This window comes from Camelus bactrianus, chromosome 24 (genome assembly GCF_048773025.1).
Source record: "Camelus bactrianus isolate YW-2024 breed Bactrian camel chromosome 24, ASM4877302v1, whole genome shotgun sequence".
In the NCBI taxonomy this organism is placed as follows: Eukaryota; Metazoa; Chordata; class Mammalia; order Artiodactyla; family Camelidae; genus Camelus; species Camelus bactrianus.
Genome location: NC_133562.1, coordinates 8,151,347 through 8,173,795, shown reverse-complemented (window position 1 = coordinate 8,173,795; position 22,449 = coordinate 8,151,347). Strand labels below are relative to the sequence as shown.

Sequence of the window (22,449 nt, the reverse complement as noted above, 5' to 3'; positions counted from 1 at the left end):
TTCACCTATAAAATGAGGATATTAACATCTGTTTCCAAAGGCTATTCAAAAGATTAAATGAAATAATGCATGTAAACTATTTAGAAGCCTGGCCTGTGGTAAATACTAACATTATCATCTTCTATTTGAAAGTCAGGGAACATATAATACTATTTGTCTCCTTTACAATGCTGAAGTATGAAGTTTTCAAATACTTGTAAGTTAAAAAGCAAATCAAAACAACCTAAAATATGGTCATTTATTTCATCCTAGATTATATACCTATTGTCACAAGTACCAACAAGCAATAGCAATAAAATCCTTTTGTTCTCTGTGCTCACCCTCTAGTGGTGACCCTAAGAAGTTAAAAAATAGCAAAATACTAAAGGAAACATGATGTAAAAATGCAATATGGAATCAAAGAATAAGAACTCATGGTGACTACAGTTAATGATACTGAACTATATATTTGAAAGCTGCTGAGAGAGCAAATCTTATAAGTTCTCATCACAAGAAAAAAAAGTTTGTAACTATGTGTGGTAATGAATGTTAACTAGACTTACTATGGTGATCACTTCACAATATATACAAATATCAAATCATGTTGTAACACCTGAAATTAATATAAATTATACCTAAATTTTAGGGTAGATCAAATTATCAAAATAAACTCCTAAGTAAACATTTCCCTCAGTCAATATATGTAGGTTTGAGTCAACTATAAACAAGACATCTAATATAAAGTTTTCTTAAACGTTTTTCAAAGTACAGTTGTTCCAAAAATTTCATTTATAGAAAGCTCTAGGTTAAGCAAAGCTAAGCATTTTCCTTTTCTGTGGGATTTTACAGATCCTTTATAAATTCTACGATTTCCCGAAAGTCTTTCTCAGACTTTTAACCAGCAAGCAGTTTTTTCAGTAGATCACCTATTACTACAACAATGGTTGGAGAACATCCATACTACAAGTTTACCATACTAGAAGTTTATATAGCTAATTATATTATTAATAAGAAATTACACAACCTCCTATTTAGCCACAAGTTTAAGAAAATAATTACCATGCAAAATAATTAACATGCAAATGGACAACATCGGATTAGAAGACACCTGGAAATGATCTTGAAGAAACATAAATCTCAAAATGGAATGTATTTTAATTAAATTTTTAGAATATGAGTATTCTTGATATCCATATTTATCTCCATATTTAACATATATTTAAACAGTCATTTCATAATACTTGTATTAGTTTAACCAAAAAAACCATCATATAAAACTAAGCTACTTAATGAAGACATAATTTCCACAGACCTTAAAATAATTTAAAATATTAAAAAAAGCCAAAATTATATCCTCATCAGTATCAGAAAAAGAAAACCAGCAATAGGAAAATATTTTTAAATTGCATATAAAATAGTAAAAGGTGACATCTGTACCTGGGATTTCCTCTTAGTGCAGCATGGTGCAAAGCATTAAATCCATTATTATTTGTAATGGTAACATCTGCCCCAGCTTCCAGAAGAACTGCCAGGATATCATCACGTTTCTTACTTATTGCATCATGAAGAGGGGTATCACCTTCAGAATCCTTTTTTTTAAGTTTAAAGAGGCTTTCATTAGTTCTTCTTCAATCAATCATCAAATGTAATATTAACATTTATACTGAACTACTGAAGAAACCAAAACGGAAGTCATATCCAACAACCATTGATAAAACGTGCTGTGTGTTAAATTTAAAAACCAGGCAAGATATACTAGCCTCATTATAGTAAAGAAATGCCTACTCAGTCTAGATAAAAAACACAATAAACATGTTGTAGCTTTCCAAAGAAAATGAAAAATAAAAAGTTAAGTACCCTTCAAATATAATTCAGTAAATAACAAAAATTAATGAGGTGGAAAAGCTGCCCCCCCCAAATTCATTAGGTTACAATGGCTTGTCATACCACATTCGTTGTACCCTAAAATTCCTTACCAAACCCACATCAGTCTTGAAGCCCCATAGTAATGAATTAATGAATTGAAAGTCAGTGGTTCTCAATCTTGGTAGCACTTTAGAATCGGCGGGGAGTTCTTAAAACTCCTGATACCCACGCTGTTCTTCAGACCAACTAAGCTGGATTCCCTGGGAGTGAGAGCCAGGCATCAGTGGTTTTTCAGAGCTCCCCAAATGAACACATTGTACACTCCCGGTTGAGGATCATTAATCTAAATGTTTTCAAAGGGCAGGAAAGTCACTAGTTAAAGTGGAAGCAAATGTAAAAGAAAATTTGGCAGTCTCAGTCTACCTTTTTCTCAAGCTGACTACTTTTTTTCATTAATCAACGATTTAGCAATAAATTGTTATTCACCATCAGTCATCAGAATTAATGCATAACTAGACCTCATTCATTTCATAGTCACAAGTGCTATTCTCAGGAAAGGCAGATATAGCCTAACCTATGGCATATACCACAGTCGCCAAATTCAGCCTTCCACATATTTTTGTAAACAGTTTTACCGGAACACAGCCATACACAGTCATTTATGTATTGTCTACAGTTGCTTTCATGCTATAATGGCAGCGCTGGATAATTGTGATAGAAATCGTGTGAAAGCCTAAAATATTATCGGGACCATTACAGAAAAGTCTGCCAATCTCAGGTATATATTCAACAACCTATATAAAAATTTCCTAATACAAGTTCAATCCAACAATCCAACTTCTATCCTCCTATCTGGTGGCACTAAAAATTCAGTTTCCAACTTGAGATGGCTCTTAACATGGTTGGAATAAGCTTCTACGGGCCTAATCTGTCCTGCCTTCTGTTCCCTAGAGTAGCTATTCCAAACCTTTATCAGACCTCGCAATCACCCTTTCTGTGCCTACCACTCCCCACTCACTCTCAACAGATGACTCTGCCTCCCATTTCAGACACACAAAATCAGCAGGTACAAATTCCCACTCCTTCAACAAATTAACACCCTCCCAATTCCTGCCCTACCCTCCAATCCAGCCATCCACTTAGAAGCTGTCAGTTCCAACTTCTATCAGCATCAAAATGTTTGTAGCTCAGAAATAATACCATCTAGCTGAACAAAGCCTGATTCTTTCAGTTCTTCTCAAACCCTCAGTCCCGTTACTCCTATTCTTCCTCATTACTTCTCTGAGATCTATCCAATTTAACTAACCTGGCTGCCAAAACTTTAGATGGGAAGAATCATTTCTTAGGTGACTCACTTCAAAAAGTAGGCCCTACTATAAATCAACCTTGAAACCCTATACGTATTTGCCAAATCAGAAAATCTTCCAAGACTAGACTACTGACCAGACCAAGACTCTAAGATAAATTAATCCACAGTGAATCAATAAAATTAAATCAATTAATAGCTGATATTTTCACAGTAAGTCCCCATCCCCAACCTCCCAATACAAAATCAATCTACTGACACTTTCTTAAAAAAGGCTTTTCAAAAAAGTAATCGCTGCCAATTTTATGACATTCTGTACATTTTCTATCACTTACTATGAATGGTCATACAAAAAAAGATCTGATAACAAAGGAATGCTTACCACAGAGCCTAGTACTTCCATTTAACAGAATCCTAGCAATACCTGAAGAATGTATTTCTTTAAAGGTTTTACCTGAAGACTAGGATGACAGCCGAAGTCCAGTAGAGTCTTCACCACCTGCAGGTGACCTTTATTGACAGCAATGTGAAGTGGTGTCTGTCGGCGCTTGTTTCGAGCATTCAGATCAGCGCTGCCTCGGTGCAGTACTTCTATGACAGCACCTTCGTCTCCAAAAGCTGCGTGGTGAACGGCTCTGTCTCCATCTTTATCCTAAATAGCAGCATTTAAGTTTGAGTTAGTGAATACTTTAGAAAGAAAAATAAAACTGGGAGCTATAATAATTCATCTCTTGATTAACATGAGAAAAGGAAACAGAATGGAGCCAACAAAATAACTAGACATTCACTTGAATACTGACAAGCTCCAAAGACAGACAATGACCTGGATCATTATATTAGGTCATACATATTCTGGACCAACAGTTATATCAGAAGTAGTCTGATTCTCCAGTACTCCTAATTTATCAGCCACGATGGTAAGACACCACTAGAAAAATATTAAATGATGATACAACTAATACACTTTTCTGTATATTCAAGAATAGAAAAAAGTTAAGCACTTTATTTAAAGATAAAAAAGAAACACAAGCAAGCATAATTCCATACATCCAAAATCCCAAAACTATTTCAGAGGAATCCAGTAAGTATGCCACACCTTCAGTAATAAGCACATTTCTGAGGATCTGACAGATTAAAAAAAAAAGACCCAATTGCTTAAATTTTTTTTCAAATGTAAAAAACTGCTTTTTAAAAAGAAAAAAAATGCCTGTACTGCACCCAAAAGATAATATACACAAGTCCATACCACAAAGAGTCTCATCCTCTTGTTAGATACAGATGGAGAAAGGTATTGTAAGGGTATTGTCTTTATTCCATACACATCTCAAATTTTAACACCCAGAAGTAAGCATACTCTCAGACTTTCTTCAACCCATGGTAACCTCTGCTGGACTCTAGTTTTTGCAAGCGTTTTAAAAATCCATATGGCACCCAGGCTTATCTAAATTACTTTCCAAAGATAACACTGATAAATACCATTGTGATTAAATTGATTTAAAACAAATGTACAGTTCGTTTAAAACAGTTGCTGAATTCAAAACAGTTTTTGGTCTTTGTATGTTTTCTCAAACAGATACTAAAAGTAAAATCAATCATGTAGGAGTCCACAGTGATTTGACAACCATTCTTGAGAAGGTAGGAAACCACCACCAGGGAGTACTTCTACCTTATTAATATTCTAGCTAAACAAGGTTAGGAGTTTTTGTTACCTGTCAACCTTGAGCATAAAGGAACTGGCAAACTACCACAGGAAAGATTTAAAATTCAACTCTTGTGCTTCTGAGCAGCATTATATTTAAATATCCCAGGAAGACAAGCTTCTTACAAAAAAAATTGTGTGTGCATCATTAACCTCTCTAGTGACACATATCAGTATTGTAAAATCTTAGATTTAAGTTCTTCCTAAACTCCAGTCTGGATATATTTTCTGTTATAATTTTTAAGCCTGTCTAGTGGTACTCCTTCCATGGGAACATCAACCCACTAACACTCACTGAATAAAACCAGGATTATTTATGAAGTGAAATATATATATATATTTATATATATATATATTTATTTTATATATATATATTTTTGAACAGATATATATATATATATAGCTGTTCAAAAACTGCTACCAAAACACTGTTATGTAGGTTCCATCAACAATTTATTTATGTAAAAAAAAAAAAACCAAAAAATTAAAAACCCAAATATATATCAAAAGGAAATTCATAAGAAAAATTTAAAGATTTTGGAAAATATATATACACACTAGAAAAGAATTTCCAGATTTTTAATCTAAATTAGAAAACTTCAGTCACACAAGGACCTTAATTTACAGGTTTTGTTGCTCTCTTCCAAGTTTATCTTAAGTATTCCAAAAAAGCTAAAACATCCAGGTCATTATTCTGCCTCTGATACTGCACCAGATTAGATGTTATGGGACAAAGCTATAGCTCACTGCAAAGAGGTTACCTAAAAAGATTTGTGAAGGGGCTTCAAATTAGATCTAAAACTGATCTTGGTTCTTTCTACCCTCTTGCCCCCTTCCCTCTCCTCTCAAACTCCAAAACCTGCTCTTGTTTCCAGTCCTCCCTATCTTAGCTGATAGAATCACAAACGGTATGCTCAACAAAATCAGTATCTGTAGGTCATGCTCACCTTCTTCCTTTCCTTGAACCCCTACAGGCAAGCACCAAATTCTATGGCTTTTACACTTTAATTTAGGCTCAAATCTATTCTCTCCTCTCCAGTTCTGCACAGAATCAATTCAGGCCTCCCTTCACTCTCACTCACTTGATCTACTGCCATAGCTCACCCAGCCTCCAATTCACTCTTACTCCAATCTCTTCTACACACACACAAGACAGAATTCTCTTTGTAAAACACTAAATTTATGTTTAAACCTCGTTAGTGTAACTCTATTAAAACCAAACCTCTTTTAAAGCCTACCTCTGTGGACCATTTCAGACTCACCTGCTGCCAATGTTCCCTCATGTGTAAAACTCTAACTTATCAACTTACTCGACCCCATATGTTCATATGCTGCTCCCCAGACTTCAATGTTCTTACTCATTACCTTGCTGGCTTGAGAACAGATATCCTTGAAAACTCAGCTCAGGCAATTCCTCTCCTATGAAACTTTCCCTGACTATCACAAAATTAGTTTATCCCTTCTTCTGTCATCTCACTCATCACAAGTCTATCATTTTTATTTGACTGTGAGATTCTTGGGGGTTACAATTGTGTCTTTTTATTTTTTTTTATTGAGGTATATAGTCAGTTTACAATGTTGTGTCAATTTCTGGTGTACAAAACAATGCCTCAGTCGTACATACACATACATATATTTCTTTTCATATATCTTTTCCATTATAAGCTATCACGGATATTGAATACAGTTTCCCGTGCTATACAGTGTAAATTTGTTGTTTATCTGTTCCAAATACAGAATTTAGTATCTGCAAATCTCTAATACTCAATTTATCCCTTCCGACCCCCTCTTCCCCCAGTAACCACAAGTTTGTTTTCTATGTCTGTGAGTCTGTCTCTGCTTTATAAATAAGTTCATTTGTTTTTTTTTCTTTTTTTTAAGATTTCACATAATAAGTGATAACATATGGTATTTTTCTTTCTCTTTCTGGCTTACTTCACTTAGAATGACTCTCTCCAGGTCCATCCATGTTGCTGCAGATGGCATTATTTTATTCTTTTTTATGTCTGAGTGGTATTCCATTGTATAAATATATCACAACTTCTTTATCCAGTCCTCTGTCGATGGACATTTAGGTTGTTTCCGTGTCTTGGCTGCTGTAAATAGTGCTGCTATGAACATTAGGGTACATGTATCTTTTTGAATTAAGGTTCCCTCTGGATATATGCCCAGAAGTGGGACTGCTAGATCATATGGTAAGTCTGCTTTTAGTTTTTTTAAGGAATCTCCATACTATTTTCCATAATGGCTGCACCAAACCACACTCCCACCAACAGTAGTAGGAGGGTTCCCTTTTCTCTACAGCCTCCTCAGCACGTATTGTTTGTAGACCTTTGAATCATGGCCATTCTGACTGGTGTGAGGTGATACCTCATTGTAGAAATTAACTATCTTCTCCATCTTTTAAACCAGGATTTCCCAATTTCAGCATTACTGACATTTTGGACCATATAATTCTTCATTGTGGGAGCTGTCCTGTGCACTGTAGGATTTATGTAGCATCCTTAGTTTCAACCCATTAGATGCCAGTAATATCCCCCTGCCTCCCACCAACCAATTGTGACAATCAAAAATGTCTCCAGAAAATGTCCGCTGTGGGACAAAAATGTCCCCAACTGAGAATCACTGTTTTACACAAACCATGTCGCTGTTTATGACAGACAATGTTAATTCTCACATTCTAGAAAAATGAAACTTTGATGAATTTTTGTTTTAGTCTTACTTAGGCAACGAATTATATTTATATTTCAACCCAATTTTTAAATGTAATTTTTGGGAAACTAAGTCATTAATTTAATCTTTTGTGTAAATATTCCTTTTTCACACTATTTGTACAAATTACATCTGCCTACAATAGTTCTTAAAACAGAAAATGCACAGAATGGAAATTCACATGTATGTTAGAAGTCCATATATATCTCACTACTTTAGTAAAAGACATAGTTTTCAAACTGAAAGATAAATTATTTACAAACACCTCGTCTACTGAGCCTCACTCTTCAGTCTTACCACGTGTACCATTTGTTTTGCATCTGAATTCAATTAAGGAAAAAAGAAACCTACTCCTGAAAAGCAGTACCAACTCACGTGAACAAGAAGTTTTTAGAAATAATATAGATAGTCTCATGTTGTCAGGCTTAGTAATTAAATTCTGAATCAGAAAGTATAGTTTCTAAAATATCAGGCAAAAAAAAAATTGGTTTTTCAAGTCTCTCACCTAATCAGCTTTAATCAGAAGGGTTTTTAGTATTTTAGCAGTTGCTGCTATTGTAGTTTCTGGATTCATTAAATTAAAAGATAGAATGTTCAACTCAGGGAATTTCACTCCATTTCTTAGACCAGACTAAAACAACAACAAAATAGAGCAATTGCCTGCCACTTACAAAGTACTAAATTGGTATTACGCCTTTCTTACATCACCAAAAAAACCTTTTAACACACACTCGCTTCCTAAATTCACAACCAAGAAAGATGTAACTTAAAAATTAGTACTGTAAAAGCAAAATAAAATTATTTAATCTCATTCATAAATATATCACACTAATATAACAAGCATATAGTTTATAAATGTATAATATGCTAATTTAAAATTCAAACTCTTGGCAAAAGAAAATTCCAACATCAAAGATGACTTATCTATGCCTACTACAGCTCTTTAGGAGCTGTCCAGCAACTCAAGATACATACAATTGGGGGAAAGAAAAAGCAAAAATAATGCAAGACTTCTCTTTTCAAATACATGTCTTTAAAATTTTGTAATTAGTGAAAACAAGCGGGTCTACAAATATAGCCCTCAGAAATTCAAATCCTTATTACATAGCTTCCTCAGATGGGAGTGTCATTTGGACAAAATTGTAACATTCTGCCTAGTATTAAATTTGATAGAACTTGGCTTATTTCTAAAGAATCTTGCATTGGACTAAAACAAATGTAATTCTAACATATTTTTAAGTGATGAGGTTCTGGTTAACCACAACAAAAAAAAGCCATCCCTCACATCAGCCATACATTTCTTTTTCCTTTAGTAAAAATATACCCTAAATTAAATTAAGCACATAAACACACATAGAGTGATAAACATGCAGTGTAAAATCTTCAAAAACCCACACTAAGATCAAGAAACAATAAGACTAAACAAATTCTAATTTACTGGTTCCCTCAGGAGAAAAGCACAAAACACAAAGATAGGCCTCTGAGTGTCACATATCAGGAAAAATCTTGCCCCATATAATTTATATTCCTCTTTGCTCATTTTCACCAGTATGATTCGTGAGTAACTCCAACTGGGCTTCCAACAGCATGGTAGTCCTACTATAGCAAAGGGAAACAACTATTTTCACTGAGGGTTATGCCTAGAACATTGAGGAATCACAAAAAAACACAAAATGCTTCAGGCTGTCTTCCGTCAAATTTTTCTTTTCAATCAGAAAAGCCGATAGATAAACAAGATTATACTGTATAGCACAGGGAAATATATACAAGATCTTGTGGTGGCTCATGGTAAAAAAGAATGTGACAATGAATAAATGTATGTGTATATATGTAGAATGGAAAAATTGTGCTCTACACTGGAAATTGACACAACATTGTAAACTGACTATAACTTAATTTAAAAAATGTTAAAAAAAAAATCAGAAAAGCCTTAGGTTAATATTAAATTTCAAAATGAAAACAATCCATCTCATGACACAGAAGGACATTAATTTTTACTTAAAATATTTTTTAAGCTTAGTTTAATTACCTCTGCTTCTACATCCACATTTTGCTTCAAAAGTAACTTCAAAATATCAACATGTCCATTCTGACTAGCAGCTTGCATAGCTGTGTGACCAGCACACTGTCCATTTACCTATATTGAAAAAAAAAGGGGGAGGAAGTAATGTCACAAGTCAGAAAGAGCCAATACATACATACAGTGTAGGTTTAAATCCAGCAAGCTGTATGATTCCATGAAAATAATTTAGGCTGATGTTCTATATATCCTAGTACAGATCACCAGAAACAGATACCTCTAATTTAGAGAGGGATTCAGGCATTTTTTTTAAAAAAGATGAAAGTTCCATTGTTCAAAGAGTTATGAAAGAACTTTTAGCCAGTACGCAAAGTTGAAAACGTAAAGGAAGTAAGGGAAGGAGGGAGGAAGGGACCAAGGGAAGTAAGTTTATTCATTTTGTCTACATATGTCTATTTGAATTATTAAACCTCAGAGTCTGTTTCAATGAAAAAACAAAGTAATGCAGTAAATGGAAAACACTTAGAAAAGACATTGTCTACTACAGTATAAATAAACTGAATTCAACAAATATAACCAAATAGCAATGGTAAGCAATCTACCAGGAGGCATACATAAATGAGTTATCAGGGTAGCTATACACAATCAGTCTATTATAAAACAGTAATCTCCAACCCTTCCTTCATTTCAGATGTGTAAATGCATAACTTTACCCATGGGTATACCTAAGGCTAACTGCAATTCCTTAATTCTAGCACATTCACTCCCATGCATAAAACCATAAAAGATGGTTAAGGACACCACTTACTAATATCAGGAATGAAAGAGGGGTATCATTACAGATCCCATGGACACTAAAAGGAAGATAAAAATTCTGGAAACCCTATGCCCACAAATTTGATAAGCTAGACGAAATGGACCAATTTCTTGAAAGACACACTCTGCCAAAACTCACACAAGAAGAAACAGAACATCTGAAAAGGCCTGTATCAATTAAAGTAATTGAAACAATAATTAATAATCTTCCAAAACACAAAGCACCAGGCCCATATGGGTTCACCAATGAATTCGACCAAACATTTAAGGAAGAATTATACCAATTCTCTACAATCTCCCTCACAGAGAAAGCAGCTGACAAAGATGTTCCAAGAAAGGAAAACTACAGACCACATCTCTTACGAACACAGATGCAAAAATACTCACAAAATGTTACCAAATCAAATCCCCGAAAGTACATAATTATATACCACAACCAAGTGGGATTTACCCCCAGGTATACAAGGCTGGTTCAACATTTAAAACTCAATTAATATAATCCATCCCATGAACAGAGTTAAAAACAAAAATCACATGATCATATCCATAGATGCAGAAAAAGCATTTGACAAAATCCAATGCCCATTCATGATAGAAACTCAGTGAACAAGGAATAAAGGGGGACTTTCTCAATCTGATAAAGACTAGGTATAAAAAAATTACAGCTAGCATCATATTTAATGGTGAAAAACTACAGCTTTCCTACTAAAATCAGGTAAAAGCATGTCCTCTCTCACCATTCCTTTTCAACATCTTACTAGAAGTCCTTGCTAACACAGTAAAACAAGAAAAGAAAATAAAAGAGATAAAGACTGAGAAGGAAGACATAAAACTGTCCTTGTTCACAGATGACATGATCATTGATGTGGAAAATCCAAAAGAATGGATCAAAAAACCTCCTGGAACTAATAAGCAATTATAAAAAGGTTGCAGGATACAAGATTAACACATAAATGTCAATTGCATTCCTATATGCTAACAAACAAGTAGGATATGAAACTAAAAACACTATCACAGCACAGCAAAAGAAATCACCAACAAGATGAAAAGGCAACCTACTGAATAGGAGAATTTATGTGCAAATCATATATCTGATAAGGAGTTAATATCCAAAATATATAAAGAATTCATATAACTCAACAGCAAAAAAAAAAAAATTCGATTAAAAAATGGGCAGAGTTGCTGAATGGACATTTTTCCAAAGAAGACATACAGATGGCCAATTGGTACATAAAAAGATGCTCAACATTACTAATAATCAAGGAAATGCAAGTAAAAACACAATACCATTTACATTACCACCCAAAAAAATTAAACACAGGTATAAATTTAACAAAATATGTATAAGTTCTACATGAGGAAAACAACAAAACTCTGATGAATCAAATCAAGGAACTAAATAAATGGATACTCCATGTTCATCGATAGAAAGACTCAATATTGTCAAGATGTCAGTTCTTCCCACCATATCTACAGTTTCAATGCAATCCCTAGCAAAATCCCAGCAAGTTATCTTACGGATACCGACAAAGTGATTCTAAAGATTATATGGAAAGGCAAAAAGACCCAGAATAGCCAACTCAATATTGAAGAAGAAGAACAAAGCTGGAGGACTGACACTACCTGACTCTAAGACTTAACTACAAAGCTACAGTAATCAGGAATACGTGGGAAATCTCTGTACCTCTCTCAACTTTAGTTTATAAAACCTAAAACTGCTCTAAAACTAAAATCTAAAATTAAAAATTATCAAAAATTTCCAGATATGAAAGATATGATTTCCAGAATAAAAAGATCAAACATTAAAAGCAAAGGATGAAAACAGACCCACATCAAGGCACAACCTGTGCAAATTCAGACACTGGTGGAAAAAAAAGATCTTCATGCTTGATAGAAAAAACAGCTCACAGGCAGGATCAGGAATCAGAAAGGCTTAATAAATCTCCTCAACAGCAATTCTAAATGCTGGAAACAAATGGGATTATTCTGAAGGAAAATGGCATCTAACCTTGAATTCTATTCCTATGTAAAATTTAATTGTAAGGTTACCAAAAAATATATATATATATTAAAGGTCTATTCCCCATGCACCCTTCTTCTGAAGAAGCTACTGAAGACTACTTCAAAAAAGAGAGAGTAACCATGGAAACAGGAGGACAGAAGATACAGAAAACAAGAAATTCAACACAGGAGGGGAAGGGAACCTCCAGGATGATGGGTGAGAGACACTGGGCACCATATGTAGAGGGCAACCTGTCCAGATGGAACATGTCAGAAGCACTGAGAGAAATCTCTCTTAGAAAATGAAATGAATACATACCTGATATGCCTGAATGTCTTGAGAAATTACAAAATAGAGAGAATGCTGGAGAAGAATTAATTATGGTATGGATTACTAACAAATGAAAAAAATTTTTAGATTATGTCTTGAGGTTAAGAGAGAGTGACTGGGAAAAACTACAAGTGAAATCTCTGGAATGAAGGAAATGCTCTACATCTTAACTGGACTGTCGATTACATGGACATATGCATCTATCAAAACTGACTGATCCACGCATTTCACTGTATGTAAATTACATTTCAATTTTTTAAAAAAGAACAATTAGGAACACCAAGGAAAAAAAAGTTGTGTAAGAAAACAAAATTTAGTATCTTCCCCAGCTCAGGTATGAATGTTATTTAAATAATAACATGCACAATTAATTCTAATCTTAACAAAATTACAATACAATATTACATTAAGAATCTGCAAGAGGTGTGTATGTGTGTGGTGAGGATGGGCTGGAGGTGGCGAAAGAAAGCCAAATCCTCACCTTCACAGAGAAGTATCAAAAGATAACTCATAGAACATAAAAATCAAGAAATAACATTTACAGTATATTACTGAAAGATATGAAAGTAAATATGTGAGGAAAATCAGCTGTAAGAGGCAAAAATAGTTGCCTCTGAAGAACAGGAAAATAAGATTGAGAAGATGTTGTTTTTCATAATAAATTTTATAGAACTATTTTTCTCTTTAAATTTTTAGAACGTATGATCCTAAAAAACAACTAAATTAGTTATTACATGAAGAAAAAAATTAAGCATATATAATAAAATGCAAATCTGCTTGACTGAATATAAAAGAAGTCTGATTCTACCTTCCAAACACAAAAAACATTTGGTACTTTGAATATCTGAAACAAATTCTTCGTGATGTAGCTCACAACTAATGAAAAAACCACTGTGTTATGCTGCTGCAGCTGATCTCTAATAAACCTAAACTGCCACACGAGCTCATAGGAGTAAGATGTTTGTATCTTACAATTACAGATCTTATCTTCGTCAGACTGTCTGGCATATTCACGTACAAAAGATGTGGCAACAAAAGCCCTCACTACACAGTGACAAAGACCCAAATTGACATACATCCTACAATCTCTTGGCCAGCACTGATATCATATCGGTGCCAGAACAGTTGTAATGGCAAAGCCAGTGAGCAACTAAGAGAGAACAAAATTTAAATTTTGAACCATTGGCTTATGTGAATGGCAGAATTACAAAATAAACTATCAAGATGTACAAAATGAATGACCGCTAATTCACCTGTATTATAAATTATGAAACTATCAACTTTCACAGGGACAGGTAGTGAAAAGTTTAGATTAAATGTTTTGAAAGAGGAATAGAAAACTACTTATAAAATTTACTAAGATGTATTTTTAAAACATAATAAGATGACACATGAGAAAATTTCACTGAATTTCCCAAAAGGACACTAACTACTTAAACACCTAAAAGTAAATTCTGTCAATCATAAAATAAAAACAGTCAGTGTTAAAATAAGAAAATGTCAATATCTTTTAGAAATGCACACTGAAGAAATAATGTCTGGTGTCTTCTTTAAAATACCTCAAAAACAAAGAAGAAGTAATCAATAAAGTACATGCGGCAAAATCTTAGTAACTGCTGAAGTATAAGGTTCGTTGTACTATTCTACTTTTGTGTATACTTCAAAATAATTTTTAAAATGCTCACATCCACATCTGGTCTTTTTAGCAAATCTTCCACTTTAGCAACATCTCCATTGGCAGCAGCCTTAACTAATTCTTCATTGAGGTCACCAGATTCTTGGGTTTCAAATAATTTCTTCAAGAGTTGGGAGAGTCTTTCTGTAAAGCATCAAATAAAGCTGCTAATATAGGAGGATCTCAAACCTTAACTATGAAAAGACAAGCAACACCCATATGCCTATAATATATACTCTTCCTTTTTTATTATTTCTATCATTATTTTTGTACTATGCTACAGATATTACCCATGCAAGTTATATAATTACTACCATACACAGCTGCATCAAATTCAAGCCCATAAGTATTCCCAGTTTACTCCAACTCATGCATTTCAAGTTAAAATTTCAGAAAAAGAAGAGAATTACATACAAATTATAATTTCAGTATTAGGTGTCATACCAAAGATATTACAAATGAACACACTCTAATGGGAGTACCATAGTAATACAAATTTCCATTCTGGCCTTAAGCATACCATACTGTCCCTCAGGAGCTCAATGCTACAGATCTTAGAATAGATCAACAGATCAATAATTATGATTCAAAAGCAATATAATCTCTGTAATAGCTGGAAAAAATATTTTAGGGACAAACCAATTTTCATCTAAAAACGGATCTCTAAAAGTGTTAATAACATACTTCAAAGGTGCCAATTGATTGGTCTTGACAAAAACAAGAACGAACCAGGGATGCTTATATAAACTCTTTCATAAGATTTTTTTTTCCTTCTAAATAACATTTATTAGTAGAGAATCTATCCAGTTCTATTCCTTAACTCTTGGATCTACTTATTGGAAAGCAAAGAAGTCATAAAGTGGGGCAGAACACCAACAACAAATCCACATTATTTGAGAGAAGGATATTAACCATCCTTCACTCTTTCTATTTATATATATTCAGCCTCCTGTGATACCATTTAACCTCAAGGTAAAAATAAACATCACATGATTTAAACTTCAAACACATGAGCAAATTACAGCAGGAAAGAAGAGACAGAAACAGAGGATGTAGAAAGCTGTACAGATTAAAATTGGAGGTCACCCAATGTTTTCCTTTGCTTTTTTACTGTTCACAGTGATGATTGTATCTTCTTTTCTGGATGACAATAATATACATACAGTAACTTGTAATTTGTTGTACAATGAACTGAGTGTGTATATGAAACTAAAGCATAAGAAGGAAAGACTTAAGGCAGGAGTCTACCCAAGCATCCAGCATACTCACATGTCAACACAGGCATGTATAATAACACATTAAATAACAAGAGAAAAAATATGGCTGATATGTGAAAATATCCAGAAAGAAAGCCATCTGCTAGCAATAATGTTGGAAATGAAAAGAAAATAAAGCTGTCTAAGACCATGACGGTTCTTTGGCAGAAAACAAAAATTCTGACGAAAGAGTAGAACACTTGAATTGCAGGTATCTCAGATCTGATGTGGAGAAGCTCTGAATATATCCAAGAAAAAGTACCTATTTATGGAACTTTTCCAGGGCATACCTCAGCCAGAACAAAGGTTGTTCATAATATGAGAAAAAAAAAAAAAAGATAAAAAAAAAACACATTTAGTGAAAGTTAAAAATGTAGATAATATTTAAGTGAGGTTATGTGATCTGGGAGAAAACCAAGAACACATACAGCATTATTTGCATATGAGAACTGGGGAATTAGGAGAGATTCTCATGTACACCACATGAAACACAAAACAAAACATACCACCAGATGCATTGCTAATGGCTGATCCTGCAGATGCCACCTTGGAAACTGCTGCTGGATTGTATGTCCAAGATGTTCCACAAACTTCCACCTTTAAATCACTGTCTGAATAAATCTGTTGTACTCGGCCAACTTTACCTAAAGTCTTAAAAAAATTAGATTCATGTTTCCAAGTCTAAAGTACATGCCATAAAAATCAATCACCAATTTTTACATGTTTAAAGTATTGATTTTACTTCATTCCTAATAAAGAAACTTTGAAGGATAATCATATTCAAATGGGTTATTTATTAGTTACAAACTTCAAGCTGTATCTTTAAAAATGTTTTAATAAATAAAAGCACTAAACTTTCACAAGAATACTAAAACAATCATGACTATCTTATGCATAAAAGTTCACAAAATCTTACTTTTGGATATTCAACCCTTCTTTTTTAACCTCGTAAGATACTTTTTGAGAATTTGGAACTCAAGTAGCCCAAAACCATCAATCTAGCCTAAAAAATAAAATCTGACTTCTAAAAAAAACCAATTTAAACCAAAAAGGGCTCAAAGCTTACATCTATGTTTAAATCCTTTGTGGAATCAAGCCTGACTTCAAAACAGAAATAAGCAGAAATAACATGCTTATTAAATATATGAAATAAGAAGGGCGATTAGGCACAGAACAGCAGCAGCTCTAACCACATGGTGGATACTGTTCTAAGACCTTTATATGTATCGACTCACCTAATATGCAAAACCATGAAAGTTGTGTAATATTATTAACCCATTTCAAACTCAGGTCCAAAACCCATTCTCCTATGCACAACAAAATAGCCCAAAACAGGAGAAAACTGGTGAAGAACAGGGATAATATCTGTTCCCTAACACAGAGGAGATTGCTCTCTAACTTGCTTTCTCTTTTGACCTACTCATTTGGGTTTTTTTGTCATATTACACACACAACAATCTCAGAATAACAATATCAACACTATCACATATAATACATTGCTGAAAATTATTAAATGTTTTTTTCATGCAGTTCTGAATGGCAAAGTCCTAAAAGGATATTTAGACAAATTCCTATGTTTAGAAATCACTTGGAATTTCCTCTCTGTATGGTTATGCCAACAGGAAACACATTTAGGTTCATTTGTTTCATTTTATTCTCTACTTTGAGGAATTTCTTTTTTGAATTCAGTTTTCTAATTGTATAAAAATAAAAGCAATTTCAAATCAAATCTACAAAACAAGACATATTCAGAGATGTCTCCTTTCTACCTCTGTCCCCTTTATCATATTCCATTTCTATATATGAACACTTTTAATACTTCAATTTTTTAAACTTTTTTTAATTTTTAAATTTTTAAAATTTTTTTAAAGTTTTCTTAAATTTTTTTAAACTTTTTTTTAACTTTTAACACTTTTAACTGTGTACGGGGATTCAACCATGATCCCTTCCAATTTTTACCTGGATTTACTCTTTCCTTTGTCCCTATTGTCTCTACCCTCAATGGTGGGCTCTGCCCTGGAAGGGAGATCTGACTGGTTAGTTTTGAGGGTTTATAGCCCCAGGCTACTACTCCAGTCCCTTCAGACATTAGCATGGACCTATTGTTCTCATCCCAAAGTGGAGTCTAGAAGAGCCCTCCCAGGTTCAGCCATTGTCAACACATTAATCTACCACCATAGCCAATAATACTCATTAGCTGCTTTGGAGTTCCCCTGTTCTCAGGTCCATCTGATGCTCCATTACTCCTTTCTGTTGCCATACAGACAGACACAGACCCACTAGCTGTCAATGGCTTATCTCTACTCACTCACATTTTAGGGTTCAAAAGACGATTCTGTCACGTGGCTTTCTTACAGATGTTTGTGGCTTATTTGGTTATGCTAATCTACTTGTTGACTGTTTTTATCAAGATGATTTGAGAAGACTCAAATCTACATCACCACTAGAATCCCAGAACTGCCCGTTAGAAATTATCTAGAGGTTTTGCTTATGCAGCAGCTTAATATGGGAAACAGGCTTTGAAGCTACACAGATCTGGGTTCAAATTCCAGTTCACTATCTTAGCTCTGATTTCCTCAACTTTAAAATAAGGATGGCATACTACCATATACCTAGTTATAATATTCCTAAGACAAACAAAGTCTGTACGTATCTGTATAATATGTGTATACATATATGTAGCATGTGGTGCACATGTACATACAGATCTTTCAGCACAGTGCTTAGAAGAACTGGGCACTCAACAGATGGAAGATGCTACAAGGTATCACTGCTAAGAGGGAAAACAAAAACATCTTGGCCAGAAAAAAGTCTTAAAATAGTATATGTAGCTCCCATAAAACATGTCAAAAAGATGACATTTTAACTAACACCATACCATAATGAGGTCTGAAGTATATCAACACATTTTTTAACCAACTGTAGTATAAAAAAGCAAACAACACAAAAAGGGATTATATAGAACTTAAAACTTTGGGGAGAAAAATAAAGATTCTAAAATATTGTCCTGAAAAACATATACAACTATCACTTACTCAATACCTAACTAAAGCAATAAAAAATAACATCAGCAGCATGTGCAGACTATGAAATGTCTTTGAATGAAAGCACCATAACAATAGAAATTTTTTTTTCTGTTGTGTTCACTATTATATTCCTGAAGGCTAACCAGCACACTGGTGTGCTAAAACATCTGCTGAAGGACTAAGGCAGGAAGGAAGAATGGACTGATGAAGGGACAGTACAAGATCAAGGACAGGGAAGGGGGACTGGACAGGATGGGAGGGGGGCAGAGGGCAAATGGGCAGAAGTTGGGGCTGGACAGGAAGAGAAAAAGATGTTTACCAGGCCAGGGAACTGGATAACACACTGGGGGTGGGGGTGGGGGTTTAGAATATAAAGAGGCAGGAGGGGAGGTACATGGGACAGGAAGGAGGTAGTACCTAATGGGCTGGGACTTGGAGGAACAGGAAAAGACAAGATTTGAGACTGGACTGGACAGGAGCAGGGAGTGGGCAAAGTGAAGGGCTGAAGAGGAGGATGTAGCAAGGTGGAAGGAAAGAGGATACAGGGCAAGGCAGTATGGGGGAGAACATGATGGAACAGGTAGTACAGAAGGAAGGGGACAGGAGGACAGAGCAAGGGAAGGTGGAGAAAGAGAGGGTGCATGAAAAGAGGGCACAACAAACAAATCATTTTGTTGTTGCTGAACATTTGATGAAAAATGTTTTAGAGGCAGGCCCCCAAGTAAAGAAAGCAGCAGTGGTCCAGCACTGCTGGTACCCGGATGAGCACTTGACTCTCATTCTGGGGTGAAGTATCAGGCAGTCTCTTTGCCTCACACCAATGTTACATTCTCCAACAACTCTATCAAAAAGTGTAAACTGTAGCCCTTTTTGGACCTTTCCAGGCTAATCTAATTGGAATAAGTTAGAAAATAAAAGGCATACAGTATGCCAAGTTGCCAATGAAGAGTACAATTATCAAAGGATCATGCTAATTTAATTTCTAAAATTAAAGTTTTTAAAACTTTTACAAACCACATAAGCATGGAGTAATTCTTAGTCCCAAACTATTTTACACATACTTACTGGGAGCATAGCTTCAGCCCATTCTCCGTGTCCTCTTTGCAGAAGTTTAATTCTCTCCAGATCATAACAAACTTGCACCAGATCACCCACTTGAAACTGCGAGGTGCCTCCTTCTGCACCCTGAGCAGCATCCCCACTTCGGACAATGTTCGCTTTAGTGAGAACAGCGGGATTGAAAGTCCACCTAAAAATCAAAGCCAACATTCAAAATGAGTAAGTTTACTTAATTTTAGCACAACATTCTAACATAGCTAACCACTGCGGGGAGAAAAGCCATGTTAAACATCAAAATTGTAAAGTAATTCTTTGCAATTACATCCTGATTGATTAGTATTTCTTTTTATAATTTTATTATACAAATTTGGGGGGAAAGTCATCCATAATCTCACCACTCCGATATACTTCTGTCTAGATTTATCCTCACCTGCATGTATTAAAAAATTGTTACAAATTTAATACACACTCATTGTTAAAAATTAAAGCATTTCAGAAACATCCATTTCACACAAACACACCTGGATCACTATTCCCCTCCTGGACTAGACACCACAGTTAATACTCCATTGCATAGCCTTACAGATCTTCTATCATTATGCTGAATAATAGTTATAAGAGAGACCTTTCTTCCCACAAATGGGATCATTATATACACACACACACACACACACACACACAATGCTGTGACTTCTCAGGGAATTCATCCTGGAAGATTTATTTTACAATGTGACAGACACAGATCTATTTTAATAGCTACAGAGTATTGCATAACATCGATATACACAAATGCACTTAACCATTCTCATATTGACTACTATTTAAAGTATTTTCAAGTTATTACTGTTATTATGAACAATACTATAAAGAACATCCCTATATGTACATCTTTGTGCACATGGGTGTCAGTAACCAAAGTATATATTTGTTTACCATTCTGATAGAGCCAAACTGCTTTACCAAGAGTATACTATTTCCCCATACCATTGCCAACCTCATGAATAAAAATATTATCTAGTTTTAATTTGTCATGTATAGGTATTTTACATGATTATTGTAATCAAAGTACCAAACAAATTTGGACTCTGATTTCTTCCTTCCTATACACAAGCATTTTTCTATGCTGCTACTATCTTCATAACCATGATTTTATTGAGGGACTACTTAATAGTCCATCAAATAGCTGTACTACAGAGAATAACTCATTTCCCCTAGTCCCACATGGCACTCCAAGAAAAAAAGGTTCCCTAGTCAAATAAGCTTTTACAGCGTGGCAGATTATACTCTCCTCTTTTTATTCTAATGGTCATTAGCATATAAAAGGCTCTGAGAGGTCACACCATACAAAAACCTGCTTACTAAATTCCTATAACTATGTAAGCAAACTTTCCTTTCTAAAACAACCACATAGAGAAAGAAGTGCCTCTCTGATCAGTTACGAATAAAAATCAGACACTCAAAGTTTTCTTTTCAGTCTTATCAGTCACAGTGCCCCTTACCTCACTCCCAACGTCCCAAAATTTGCTAGACCTACGTAGTACCTTACTCAAGTTGTTCCCTCTGCCTACAGTGCTTCCCTGCCCAAGTGGAAACCTAGTCTTTCAAACTTAATATAATTTTCTCTCTTAAGTTTTCTATCATTTGAAATGACCATTCTTCTTTGGACCTTCAGAATAGCCTGAATACTCATCTATCATAATTACTGAAAACATCTTAATATGGCTATTTCTGACTTTGTCTACACAAATTAAAAAGGCCAATCCTTCAAAGCAGAAGACCATGTCTTAATTACCTTTGTAATTCTAACACTAATCATAGGGCCTAATACAGGATAAGTACTTAATAAACTGTTGATGAATAAAAGATTGTTTTCTAGAACATTACTAATAACACCAGAGAAAGAATCTGACCAAGGAAGAATTCTGCAAGTAATAATCCTAATCTGTGTTAATTTAACATTTACAAACAAGATACTATTTAAGACAAAATGTGTTAGTACATGGTAATCTGAACTTAAATTATGTTAAGAATTTTTTCCTTTTTTTAATTAAGAACTTTATTGAGATATAATTCACATACCATACAATGTAAAGTGTGTAATTCAGTGGTTCTATTATATTCAGTTGTATAACCAACCACCACTATCTAATTTCATTTTCATCACCACAAAAAGATACTCCCATAATGATTAGCAGTCACTCTGAATTCACCCTTCTCTCCCTAACCCTAACAACCAGTAATGTACTTTGTTTCTATGGATTTCCCTATTCTGGACATTTTATAAAATAAAATCAGATAATATGCGACCTTTTGTGCCTGACTTCTTTCACTCAACATAATGTTTTCAAGATTTACCCATGTTGCAGCATATGTCAGCACTTCATCCCTTTTTATGGCCAAATAAAATATTCCACTGTACAGATATAGCACATCTTGTTTATCCACTCATCAGTTGATAGACATTTGGGTTATTTCCACATTTTGGTTATTATGAATAATGCTTCTACAAACATTCATGTACAGATCTTTGTGCGTGCACATGTTTTAATTCTCTTGGGTATAAATCTAGGAGTGGATATGCTGGATCATATGGTAACTCCATATTTAACATTTTGAGGAATTACCAAACTGTTTTCCAAACATCTGATCACGTCACATACTTCCCATCAATGTGTGAGGGTTTGGTTCTAATTTCTCTATACC

The 22,449-nt window shown here is 34.3% G+C and overlaps 1 protein-coding gene across 1 annotated transcript in view; it reads right to left on the bottom strand.

The window, feature by feature from the left end:
* Positions 1-22,449, bottom strand: part of MIB1 (MIB E3 ubiquitin protein ligase 1) — a 93,739-nt gene that overhangs the window by 41,968 nt on the left and 29,322 nt on the right. The window contains exons 7-12 of the mRNA XM_010958051.3: positions 19,753-19,936; positions 16,168-16,312; positions 14,416-14,549; positions 9,592-9,699; positions 3,606-3,803; positions 1,417-1,568 (exon numbers count right to left, since the gene is read on the bottom strand). Coding sequence (XP_010956353.2) covers positions 1,417-1,568; positions 3,606-3,803; positions 9,592-9,699; positions 14,416-14,549; positions 16,168-16,312; positions 19,753-19,936 — 921 coding nt within the window. The remainder of the gene's footprint in view (positions 1-1,416; positions 1,569-3,605; positions 3,804-9,591; positions 9,700-14,415; positions 14,550-16,167; positions 16,313-19,752; positions 19,937-22,449) is intronic.